The following is a 12,924-nucleotide window of genomic DNA, read 5'->3' as shown; positions in this document are numbered from 1 at the left end:
AGATCATGACCTGAAAGGAAGTCAGGTATCAGTCGCTTAACTGACTAAACCACCCATGTGCCCCAAGAAATATATTTTTATTCTCGGGTAACTTTTTTCAAGTTTCTGGTCCCAAATAAGGATTAATTATAAATAACCTTAATAAGCAATTAGAGAATACCATCTGATTCCCTTTGTGTGGGCCTTTTCTTTTCTTTTTATAAAGGTTAAGGATTTGTTTTTTAAAAATCCCTGTTGCAAGTTAAAATTCCTCATTCTTTGAGTATTTCCTAAACCTTTCCCAGGCTGCTTAGCCTGCACAGGGCATAGATTGATCTCCAAAATACCCGCTTTTCTGATACAATCACTCTAACCTTTACTGTAGTACTGAATTCACATCAACTTGTCTTTGTTGTTGTCATATAAGCAGTCTTAGCATTAAATTTAAATAGTGTTTAATTTAAATTTAAATAGTGTTAAATAAAAGCCAGCAAAATATGAGAGTTTTGTTTTTTGACAGAATTCCATCTGTACCTTCTAAATAAACAAAATATCTAAAAAATACCTTCATAGAGCCCTGCTTGCTGATTTGAAAACTCTAACTAGTAGATACCTTATTTTTATATTAGGTACTTTTGCCTTTCTTTAGTACTTGTAAAAAAAATTTTTTTCAGGGACGCCCGGTGGCTCAGTCAGTTAAGCATTGCTTTGCGCTCAGGTCATGATCCCAGGATCCTGGGTTGGAGTCCCACATCGGGCTCCCTGCTTAGTAGGGAGCCTGCTTCTGCCTCTGCCTGCTTTTTTTCTCCCTGCTTGTGCTTCCTCTCTTGTTCTCTCTCTCTGACAAATAAATAAAATCTTCAAAAAAAAATTTTTTTTCAGTAAGTGTTCATTTGCTTAGCATTTTGTCAATCAGTAAGACTGTTGAATTTTTTTTATATCAGTAAGTTATTGTTCATTTTTTAATTTAACAAATTTTTATTAGAAATAAATAAATAAATTCTTTTTTTTTTTTTACTAAGAAAGAAATTCATTGTTTTATCTGAGGAGCTTCTTTAGGTCTACTGAAGAAAATGATTATACATTTTTCTCTAAAATTGGTGACCTGATTTTATCAGTTACTGAATTCCAATCTTTTACCTCAGAATCACTGCTTTACAGAATCACTGGTTTACAATAATAATATCATAGAATAAAAATAGCTTACTGACATCAGGAATATGGCACTGATGCAGAGCTCTGTTATTAGAAGAAAGCCAAAATTAGATAATCTTTTAAAGTCTTATATTTATTTTTCTGAAAATTTTTAGAAAATTATCTAGTTTTAAATCTCTTAAGAAAATTTGGAGGAAGACTATTACTTGAGTTATTATTTTCATGTGTGTTTCCACTGAATTGTATTTGGGGTATGGAAAAGCTATATAGAGATAATTATGAGACAAAGCAGTCTTTGAAGATGAATACACTGTACACATATGTATGTAAGTATATATGTAATATATTCTTATATATTCTATAAAATATAAGTACTTTTGGAAGCGAAAGTCCCTCTTAAAATTTTTCTTACCTTCTGTTGCATTGTTCAGTGTAGTAGCCACAATTTAGATTTAAATTAATTAAAAGGTAAACTCCATTTCTTCAATCACTGTAGCCACATTTCACATGCATCATACATGATGTAGGTATAAAGGAAGCATTTCCTTCAAGACAAAAAGTTCTGTTGGAAAAAAAAAGAAAGGTTCTGTTGGACAGCACTGCTCCAGGATTATCACTGATATGTATTCTGATATAAATTCTCTCATATTCTTTCCACACATACACTCACGTTAGTATTATTTTGCAAAAGTAAGATTATAGGAAGCTTGTTTTTGTCATTGTATTTTTTACATCTTTCCATATAACTGTATATTCATATATATTACCTCATTGTTTTACTGTTTATTTCATCGTATGATTGTATCACATTATCTAACCAGTTAGATAATGGATATTTTACATGGTGAAGCCAGTATGGTTGTTTTGGAAATTTGACTTGTTTTTGTTTGATTGTATATATATGTTTTTAAACCCTAATCCTTTTTAATATTATGGTTGTTGCATGTATATGAATATAGATCTAAAGAAATTGTACTTTATAGTGGGGTGGAAATGTCTGTCTAGACTATTAGAAATTGCAATATCTTTAAACTGTTAATAAGTGTGAGAATTTTTTTTTAAAGATTTTATTTATTTATTTATTTATGTGACAGACAGAAATCACATAATAGGCAGAGAAGCAGGCAGAGAGAGAGGGGGGAAGCAGGCTCCCTGCTGAGCAGAGAGCCTGATGCAGGGCTTGATCCCAGGACCCTGAGATCATGACCTGAGCTGAAGGCAGAGGCTTAACCCACTGAGCCACCCAGGCGCCCCAGTGTGAGAATGTTTTTTAAAGTGTCCAATCAAATATTTAAGTTAAAGTAGCTGAAACATTTTATTTTATTTTATTTTTCTTCTGCTGTCTCAACACAGGCCACAAATGCTCACACCAATGAGGTGGTGGCAGTTAAGAAAATGTCCTACAGTGGGAAACAGACTCAAGAGGTATGTTAAAGACCTTTTATACCTAAACTGACATAAACCAGTTGGTATGAAATTGATGGTAGAAACAAAGTTCTTTAAACATGTATCATAGTTTTTTATTCCTTTTTGTGGAGTATATAATAAATATTCTTAATATTCTGCCTCAACTAATTTGTGGAATAGAACGTAAGTTAGTATCATAGATTTATTTTATATTTGGTAATACATTTACATTTACATGTACTAAAATTAAAGAAATAACACAAGTTTAAACAGCTTTATTTATTAAACTTTTACTTTGTCCATTTAAACTAATGAAAAGAATATTATGTATGTATACTTGATAATAAAATACTTTGTGCAGCCTAAAAATCATACCATTTTCTTTATTACTTCAATAGAAATGGCAAGATATTCTCAAGGAAGTCAAATTTTTAAGACAATTGAAGCATCCTAACACCATTGAGTATAAAGGTTGTTACTTGAAAGAGCACACTGCTTGGGTACGTCAAAGGACCTGTATTATCATTTATTTCCAATTAAAATTTTTCTATTTTTTCTGTTTTCTCTTTGATCTGTAAAATTTTCAGTTCTATTTCTGTCCCATTTGACTTTTGTTATCAGTACTTAACATTTGTTAATACCTCAGAGTGTGCCATATGGTTGGCATACATTCTGTAAGATTAAATATGATATCTAGCCTATGGGAAATTTTATTCTATAAACAATCAACAGATAGTGAAAAGTTAATACCATTTTATGATTTATTTACCAAACTAAAAGATCCTTTTATTCTCATCCTAGAATTTTTATTGTTGTCATTTCTCATTCCCCACTCCAATTCCCCCAGAATTTGGGATTATGCTTAGTATCACCATCGTGGTCTAAGTTTTATCAGATAGGGCCTAGCACATGATTAAAATGAAACAGTCTTGAGTGCCTGGGTGGCTCAGTTGGATAAGTGTCTGACGCTAGATTTTCGCTCAGGTCATGATCTCAGTGTTGTGAGATCGAGCCCTGTGTCATACTCTGCTCTGGGTATGAAGCCTGCTTGGGATTCTCTCTCTACCTTTTCCTCTGCCCCCAATCCCCCCTCAAAAAAGTCTTTTTTTTTTTTTAATATTTTTTTAAATTCATTTGACAGACAGAGATCACAAGTAGGCAGAGAGGGGGGAAGAGAAAAAGGCTTCCTGCTGAGCAGAGAGCCCGATGTGGCTCCCACTGAGCCACCCAGGCGCCCCTCAAAAAAGTCTTTTATTCCACTCTATCCTTTGAGTATATTTTTACATGATTGTGTTTCTGTGTTTAGGTTAGCTACTGTTTAGTACATGAAAATACCGTACTTTGTACTTTATCGGACCTTGCACTCCAATTTAATGTCCAGTCTAACCATCATTTATCAAGATTCATCTATTGAGAATTTACCATATACAAATGATCACCAGTTAGGGAATGGAATTTTTGTTCCCAGATAGACTATCAAACAATATACTTAAACCTTTTTTCTCAAGCAGCTTTTAAGGTATCTAGAGCCATCACTTCTGTTCTGAGCAGAAGAAATTAATCAGAGGAGTATCTCATTACCTGGAAATCAATTCTCCGGCAATCTCCACCATCTTAAAGGAGTTTAGAAAGGGATTTTAAGTATGCAGGATAAATGTTACAAAATCAAATGCTGAATATTATGTGTTTCGAGTCTTCAGAAAATCTGAGCTCTTATTTAAAGCCTATTTATTCTTAAGTTACACAGCGTGCTAATAAGCTTGGTTAATGGGTCTCTGTCCACAACAGATCTGATAGACTCAGTAGAAGGAGATCATAGGAACTAAACTGCTAGAGACATGCATACAAACAGCCATAAGACTAATTTGACTTGGGGTACTTGGGTGGCTCAGTGGGTTAAGCCTCTGCCTTCTTTGGCTCAGGTCATGATCTCAGGGTCCTGGTATCGAGCCCCGCATCAGGCTCTCTGCTTAGTGGGGAGCCTGCTTCCTCCTCTCTCTCTCTGCCTGCCTCTCTGCCTACTTGTGATCTCTCTGTCTGTCAAATAAATAAATAAAATCTTTTTAAAAAAAAGATAAAAGCGTTGGCAAAGATGTGGAGAAACAGGAATTCTTGTGCATTGTTGGTGGGAATGTAAATTGGTACAGACACTGTATGGCGTTTCCTCAAAATTTAAGAATAGAAATACCATACATTCTTAGTAATTCCACTGCTTGGTATTTTCCCAAAGAAAACAAAAATGCACATTTGAAAAGATATATGTAGCCCTGTGTTTATTGCAGCATATTTGAAATAGTCAAGGAATGGAAGCAACCTCAGTGATATTGATAGACAAATAGATAAAGATGTGATGTACATATACAATCTAATACTACTTAGCCATAAAAAAGAATGAACTCTTGTCATTCGTGACAACATGAATTAACCTAAAGGGTATTATGCTAAGTGAAATAAATTGGACATAGAAAATAAATACCATATGATTTCACTTACATGTGGAATCCAAAAAAAACAAACGAACAAACCAAAAAACAGGAACAGACTCATGAACACAGAGAACAAACTGTTAGTTGCCAGATGGGACAGGGGTGGGGGAATGGGTGAAATAGGTAAAGAGGATTAAGAGGTGCAAACCTGTAGTTATAAAATAACGAAGATGAAAAGTACAGTGTAGGGATATAGTCAGTAATATTGTAATAACTTCATATGGTGACAAATGGTAACTACATTTAGAGTCCTGAGCATTTCATAATGGGTAATTGTTGAATCACCATGAAGTGTACCTGAAATCAACATAATATTATATGTCAATTATACTAATATTAATAAGAAAATAAATTAATGTTTTCAAATCTGTTTATTTTTTTTAAAACTTTTTTTTTTAAGATTTTATTTATTTATTTGATAGAGATCACAAGTAGGCAGAGAGGCAGGCAGAGAGAGAGAAAGGGAAGCAGGCTCCCCGCCAAGCAGAGAGCCCGATGCGGGGCTCGATCCCAGGCCCCTGGGATCATGACCTGAGCTGAAGGCAGAGGCTTTAACCCGCTGAGCCACCCAGGTGCCCCGCAAATCTGTTTATTTTAATGTCAAGCAGAAAACTATAAAATTTCAAAACTTTAAAGTTACGTTTCTTAAGTTTTAAATTATTCTGATAATGGAAGGATTTTAACATACATAGTTATATATTTAATTACACATATAAATATATAACAAATTTAACAGTTTAGATGTAAACATATAACTCTGTTATACAAAATAATATATGGTATATGAGACGCCTGGGTGGCTCAGTTGGTTAAGAGGCTGCCTTTGGCTCAGGTCATGATCGCAGGGTCCTGGGATTGAGTTCTGTGCTTCTTCTGCCTTTCACTCCCCTTGCTTGTGCATGTTCTCTCTCTGACAAATAAATAAAAATCTTTTAAAAATAATAACAATATATGATATATAATATGTACTTTATACCTCGCAATCCTAGAATGATATAGAAGAATATGATACTATATATTAATCTTATATAATGTATGATTATTGTATGCTATAATAATATATGATTATAGGGCGCCTGGGTGGCTCAGTGGGTTAAGCCACTGCCTTCGGCTCAGGTCATGATCTCAGGGTCCTGGGATCGAGTCCCGCATCGGGCTCTCTGCTCAGCAGGGAGCCTGCTTCCCTATCTCTCTCTGCCTGCCTCTCCGACTACTTGTGATTTCTCTCTGTCAAATAAATAAATAAAATCTTTAAAAAAAAAAAAAAAAAAAAAATAATATATGATTATAATATATATCACATGTATGTATTATATAATTTTATATCTCATATTCTTCTAAATTATTCCAGTAATAGAGTACATAATTCACAAATAAAGTATATAATTCATAAACACATGTTTTCGCATCAATTATTTTAAGTGAAAAGAGCTAATATATTAATTGTGGTTATGTGTAGGTGACGTTAGGAAATTTGTATTTTAAAAGGAACATATGGTTTTAGAATATGTTTTTTAGAATAAGAAAATAGTATGGAGAGAGAGAGAGAGTATGTGTGTGTGTGTAGAGATTGGTCATTGAGCACTCATGGTTCTAACCTTGTCTATAAATCAGTAGTCTGGGACACCTAAAAAAAAAAAAATCTAAGATGAGAGTAAAAGAGTTTTTTCCTTTTTGTTTTTGAAAAGAGTCCCAAAATTGCAAACTCAGTAAATACCAATAGTATTTTAATAATATTGTTCTAGAAATTTTTTAAGATAAAAATTTATCTTAGTTTATTCTTAGTTCCTTGGTTACTTGGTTGGTTTTAGCAGTTTCTTATTAACTGTAATTATTCTGGTTATTGGGGCGCCTGAGTGGCTCAGTGGGTTAAACCTCTGCCTTCAGCTCAAGTCATGATTCCAGGGTCCTGGGATCAAGCCCAACATCAGGCTCTCTGCTTAGCAGGGAGCCTGCTTTCTCCCCCTCTCTCCCTGCCTGCCTCTCTGCCTACTTGAGATCTCTCTCTCTCTCTGTTAAATAAATAAGTGGAATCTTCTTTTTAAAAAATTATTCTGGTTATTATTTATTCTATTACAGTTGGTGATGGAATATTGCTTAGGCTCAGCCTCTGATTTGTTAGAAGGTAAGAATAAAACCACTATCCCTTCCTTTCTGTTCTGTCTTGACCAGAATAGTATTTCCTCCTAAATGCCCTATATTTGCCATTGGGCAAAGCAAATGGATGCTGACTCAGACCTAAGGATTGTGTGGATGGGCTGTGCAAACTTTATCTCTGTGGTGGCTGAAAGTGTCTCGGGAATGACTGACAGCCCTCCTGCTGTTCAGCGCATAGCCCATCCAGGGCAGGTACTTGCTAAAATGTTCGGCTCATGTGATGTAGTGTATATAGCCAAAAAACGTCAAATTCATATGTATTTATGATAGGTAGATGGTATCAAATTATATTGATATTTAACTCTTTCAGATATCTTGACTGACCCAGTTCTCTTCCGCAAATGCTATTATAATCAGAGACTGGGTTAAAAATTTACATTTAAAAAAACTTTTTTATATCATCCTTGATCTCTGAATAGAAATTGCTTATTAGCTGCTTTCACAAATAATGAAAACCTGTAGTTAGAAGAGGTAATTATAGATGCTCTGTGGAGAGGAGAATAATACAATCTAAAACATTCTAGGCATTTAAAATGTCAGAAAGGACTGGTAAATTTGGGCCTGGGCCATTGGAATCAGTGGTGGCTTTGACTTGCTACTGACAAGTCAATTAACAATTCATTACAGTGAATATCAGGCTTTGTTTTATTTTGTTTTAAGGAGTTTGTTTGTTTGTTTTTGTACTTGAGTTTCCTGTTGCCTGATTATTTATTGCAATTCTATAGGAAATATGGTGAATGTGTTCCCAAAGTGTCATATGAGAGTATGTAATTCAGTTTGGTATAACTGTATAAGATATTAAGAAGAATGCAACTGATTATTACTTCTGAATTTTTCTTTTCCTTCTTCAGTTCACAAAAAACCACTTCAGGAAGTGGAAATTGCTGCCATTACTCACGGTGCCTTGCAGGGGCTGGCCTACCTGCATTCTCATGCAATGATTCATAGGTAAGATTGGAGACCAGTTAAATGTCAGTTATAGGACTATCCAAGGAATCTTGAAAATTAGTGCATGCTCCACTTTTTAGGGTTCCTGTGGATTTATAGGAAGCAAAGAGACTGCTGCTGCTGCTGGATGTAAGAAGTAAAGTTGTCAGAATTTAGCTTCTGTCTCTTGGTCTATCCCAGATGTACACAAAGACTTGCATCGCCTCTGTCCTCTAGGTAACTATCCTCCAAGCAGGATGTTGCAGGAGAATTTGAGGAAGGGCCCAGCAGCCTTTTGTTACAATGCCAAGAAGAAAAGAAAATTAGCCTTTCTTGCATGTATTTCTTTCCTAGCTGAATTTCATCTCCTTTTCCCGTTGTAAATAACAACTCAATCTTCTATAAAATTGTGCTGTTTCATCACATTAAAATATTGTGCATTTCAATAGTCCACATAGATATTTAGGAAGATATTCTTGTATTTATCTTGGCAGATGAAGAAACTGGGACTCTGAAAGATTTAAATAATTGCCCATAATTTCATAGGTTTTACATAATAAAGATTGAAGCTCAGATTTCCTAACTCCTAATCCAGGCCTTTCCTCTGCCTTTTATTTTCTTTACCACAACTGCACTGTCCTCCCTCCAGTCTACTTCCTACCACTAACTTCTTTTAAATAAAGATGTTGTTCCTAATCTTTCCTTCTCTCAATAAAGAACTTCTAGTACGATTACTTTAATGAATGATGGCGGCAGTAGTGGAATATGGGGTAGATATAAAATATCTCAGATGGCTCAAAAACAAAAGAAAACTTTGACATTTACTAGGAAGAAATGAAACTATTACCTCATAGGTTCCCCTTTTGCTTATGTTTTAATCACCCTGGAATAGCCTTTATCAGTTACTGGTACAAGAAATGCAGAACTTCCTCAAAATAGGCAGACCAAAATTCCTGCCATGTATTTGGCATATTTGTAAAGACAAAGAATGAGCCTAACCATATGTAATAAATGCTTATAAAATGGATTTAACCATAATGCTATGGGTTTAACAAAAAAAAAAATTTATAGTTTTGGGGTACCAAAATGTCATTACCAAATGCCTGCTTGTTTATATATGATTTTGCTGGTTCCTGTTTAAAGCCATGGTTCATTTTTTTGTGCCTTTGTTAACAAAATCTGCACATTAATGTTTCATATTCTGTATTATGTTTTATCTCCCTTAGTGTATAAAAGTTGAAAAACAAAGTTTTTAAATTGTGCTCACTATTTAAAAATAAATACCACATCTCAGATTTATTATTTTGATTTGACAAGCCAGTGTTCTAATTGAAGGTAATAGAGAAGAGATATTTTTCTGTTGTTAGATAAATAAATAAATGGTGTTTTAGTCCTCTCTGCCAATGCCTAATGTCATCTTGAGTAAAGAAACTGGATTTTGAAGAGAAGGTTTTTGGAGACATTGCTTTGGAAACATTTGAACCTTCTCATTTTCAGCTCAAGTTTTCCTCATTCTCTCTGCTTTGTCCTTCCACGGCCCATCATTTTATAAGTCTTGGTTCCTAGTCCTCATTACACCTCATGCTTTTTTTGAAGAGAATCAAGAATACATCCACATCTTCTCATTCTGAATTACCATCCTCAACAATGAATATTTTAAAATAATATTTTGAAAACTTTCTGCTGCATAAAATATCTAATAGCTTTAGTAGTAACCACTTGCGATTCTTTGTAGTAATAAAATAGAAATGCAATTTCCTAATCCCTAATCCTTGTTTGTTTTGATCTTTCAGGGTCTTCTTTTTACTGTTCAGTGTTATTTTTAAAATAACACCTTCTATGTAACATGTACCCTCAAATGCCTTAGAGTTGCAGTTACAATTAAGGCAGAGAGAAAGGGTCACAGGCAAGAAAGAAAAGGTATGTGTGTAGTTGAGGTAGGTTTATTGGGTAGGTAGAGAATACAGTTATGGAAGGTTTGTTTAGTATCCAAAATTTTAGGTAATTTGGAAAAGGAAAAAAAAAAGGCAGTGACAAATGGCACCAGTTTTCCCAACATAAGAGATACTGTTGATGACTGGATTTAGCATCTGAGAATATGCTTTTTTAAGTGTAGCAACTGAATAGGTTTCCTTGTCCCGCGTCTGTCTGCCTTTTTTTCTCATTGCATTCCTTCCCTCTAAAGAAAGCTCTACCTTTTAGTAATTACTTTGACCTACCTGTAAGTACACCCAGGAATCTGGGCCCCCCTTACAACATTCGGTAATTACTAAATCCCTCTCTGGCTGTTTGGGCAAGGTTTTTTTGTTTTGTTTTGTTTTGTTTTTAATAAACTTTTTGTCTTATTAATTGCATGCTCTGACCTATTCCATAATCAAAGTTGAAAAGTAATTTTCTAACCCTCTTATTTTTTTCTATAGGGATATTAAAGCAGGAAATATTCTTCTAACAGAGCCAGGTCAGGTGAAACTAGCTGATTTTGGATCTGCCTCGATGGCTTCTCCTGCCAACTCCTTTGTGGGCACTCCTTACTGGTATGTAGAACTTAAAAATTAGAATTTTAAAATACGCATACATGAACAAGATGGCCTCAAAGCATTGCTTTTGTTTGTTTTGTTTTTTTGACAGTGTCTCACCATGTGCCTCAAATGAGGTTTCCATTAAAGGAGAGAAAACTCACTGGCAAAAAAAGAAACACTCTGACTTAGTATAAAATTTCCAGTGACTTTAAATTGTTCAAATAAGGTTGATGTCACTGTGTGTAAACTGAGCAGGATTATCAACTCACTGACCAAGCTCAGGCTTTAGATTTCATTTGAAGTTTCTTTTGAAACTTTCTCTTAAGGCCTAATCTCTACGCAAGGACAAGGCAGTTTCTTTAAACTTCTCTTGTCAACAAACAAAAATACTACCTTTCAATGAAAGAAATCCGGTTTCTTTATTGTTGTTACTGAGTTCTTTTCTGAGACTTTTCTTGGTTTGTCACTCTGACTGAAAATTTCACCCCATCTATTGAAGATGCTTTTCCTCTTTTTCATAGATAAACTGGAATTGCATTGTACCTTGGATAATGACTTATATCCCTGGATAATTACTTATCTACTAAAAAAATCAGCTACTATTTGAATTTCCTCTCTGTCCATGATCATCAAATAGCATTTACTAAGTAGTCACTTATATATAGTAATAGGGAAAAAAAAAATGAAACTGATAAAGGCCCTGCCCTCCTATGGAAATCCATTCTGGACAAACAATATCCATCACCATAGCACGTTTGTTTATTTTTTAAGTTGTAATACCTTTGAAATATCTGATTATATTGTTTTAAATAGTTCATAAGTATTTTTCATGTTGTCTATAGTTATTTAAATATTTCATACGTATGAATTCTTTACAAATCTCTGAGATAGGTACTAGAATTCTCTCCACATTGCAGATGGAAAAACTGATATACAGAGAGGTTAAGTAATTTAGCCATGGTAAAACTGTTAGATAATGGTGGAACCAGGATTTATTGAAAATAATGTGTTATTTCATATAAATCCTTGAGTGTAATGTTTATATTTTGAACATTGTTTTTCCAAATGACTTGTGTTAAGGAAATAACATCTTTATCAGACAAAATTTCAGACTGTGCTCAAACAGCTATTTCACCAAATCACTTCATTAAATAAATTTTGTTTTTAATTTGCAACTCAAGTTTTGTACATTACGTTTGGCAGGATGGCTCCAGAGGTGATCTTGGCTATGGATGAAGGACAGTATGATGGGAAAGTTGATATTTGGTCACTTGGAATCACCTGTATTGAATTGGGTGAGTAAAAGAGTCGTTTTATTATACTTTTGAGAATCACTTCTGACTATGATTGTTAATTCGTTCATCCTGCTTTTATTTAATGGGTCACTGCTACATGTGGGCCAGGCAGTATGAATTTATTCGATTTTTTTCTATGCTATTGTATAACATCAGAAGATTACTTTATCTTTACTACATTTTCATGTTATTAATTTAAAGAGCTGCTTTAAAAGAGCAGATACAGCAAATGACAAATGTGGGAATATATAATAATAAGCATTAATATTTGAAAAACATCCATTCTCCATATCATGAATGATAACTTCCCAGTAGTAATTTAATTTCGACGTGTGTAAGGGAAATCTGAAAAATAGCTGGCTTATCCAAGATCTGACTGTAAAAACTGTATTTGACCCATTTACAGAGCAACCTCACATGAAACTTCTTGTTAGAAGATGCCCGCTGCTTTAAAGTTGTTCCCCAAACATTGTTGCATTCACATAAAATTGTCTAACATACCACAGATTCTTGATTCTCTGGTTGTGTATTTTGAACTTTAATGTATCCTAAAGTCACCTTTATCCAGAGCTATACTGGCAGATTTAATCAGTGATTCTCAGGTAGTGGGGTGGATAGGATTACTGTGAAGCTGGAGAAAGGGATGGACAGTTGACCTTCCAGAGCCACTGAGAGCTGGCTCCAACACTGCCTTTATCTAGATTTTTATTTACAATTTATATAAATACATTTATTTTTTCATTTTTTTTTAAGTTTCTTCATCTGGTTTTTTGGGTTAATTTCCTCTACTCTGGAATCCAAACTGATCCTTTAAGAATTTCTGAGCCCCAGCTTGTTTCTCAGACTGTAGTTTTCTTTTGCCTAAAATGCTTGGCTTGTAAAGACAACTTGCGATACTTTGTATTGCATTTCCAGTTGCTTCACTGACCCCTTTCTTGAACAAAGAAACATATGATGAAGATAAAGACTTGTCTACTCTTTTTTTTAACCTTAACGAGA

At 34.2% G+C, this 12,924-nt stretch overlaps 1 protein-coding gene across 2 annotated transcripts in view; it reads left to right on the top strand.

The window, feature by feature from the left end:
- The window catches only part of TAOK3 (TAO kinase 3), a 182,899-nt gene that overhangs the window by 100,333 nt on the left and 69,642 nt on the right, over positions 1 to 12,924 (top strand). For both annotated transcript variants that reach the window (XM_059408535.1, XM_059408536.1), the window contains exons 4-9: positions 2,488 to 2,559; positions 2,940 to 3,041; positions 7,107 to 7,152; positions 8,036 to 8,132; positions 10,532 to 10,645; positions 11,834 to 11,925. In XM_059408535.1, coding sequence (XP_059264518.1) covers positions 2,488 to 2,559; positions 2,940 to 3,041; positions 7,107 to 7,152; positions 8,036 to 8,132; positions 10,532 to 10,645; positions 11,834 to 11,925 — 523 coding nt within the window. The remainder of the gene's footprint in view (positions 1 to 2,487; positions 2,560 to 2,939; positions 3,042 to 7,106; positions 7,153 to 8,035; positions 8,133 to 10,531; positions 10,646 to 11,833; positions 11,926 to 12,924) is intronic.

The sequence above is a fragment of the Mustela nigripes genome, chromosome 8, assembly GCF_022355385.1.
Source record: "Mustela nigripes isolate SB6536 chromosome 8, MUSNIG.SB6536, whole genome shotgun sequence".
NCBI classification, from domain to species: domain Eukaryota; kingdom Metazoa; phylum Chordata; class Mammalia; order Carnivora; family Mustelidae; genus Mustela; species Mustela nigripes.
This window is presented reverse-complemented; position numbering and strand designations above follow the sequence as displayed.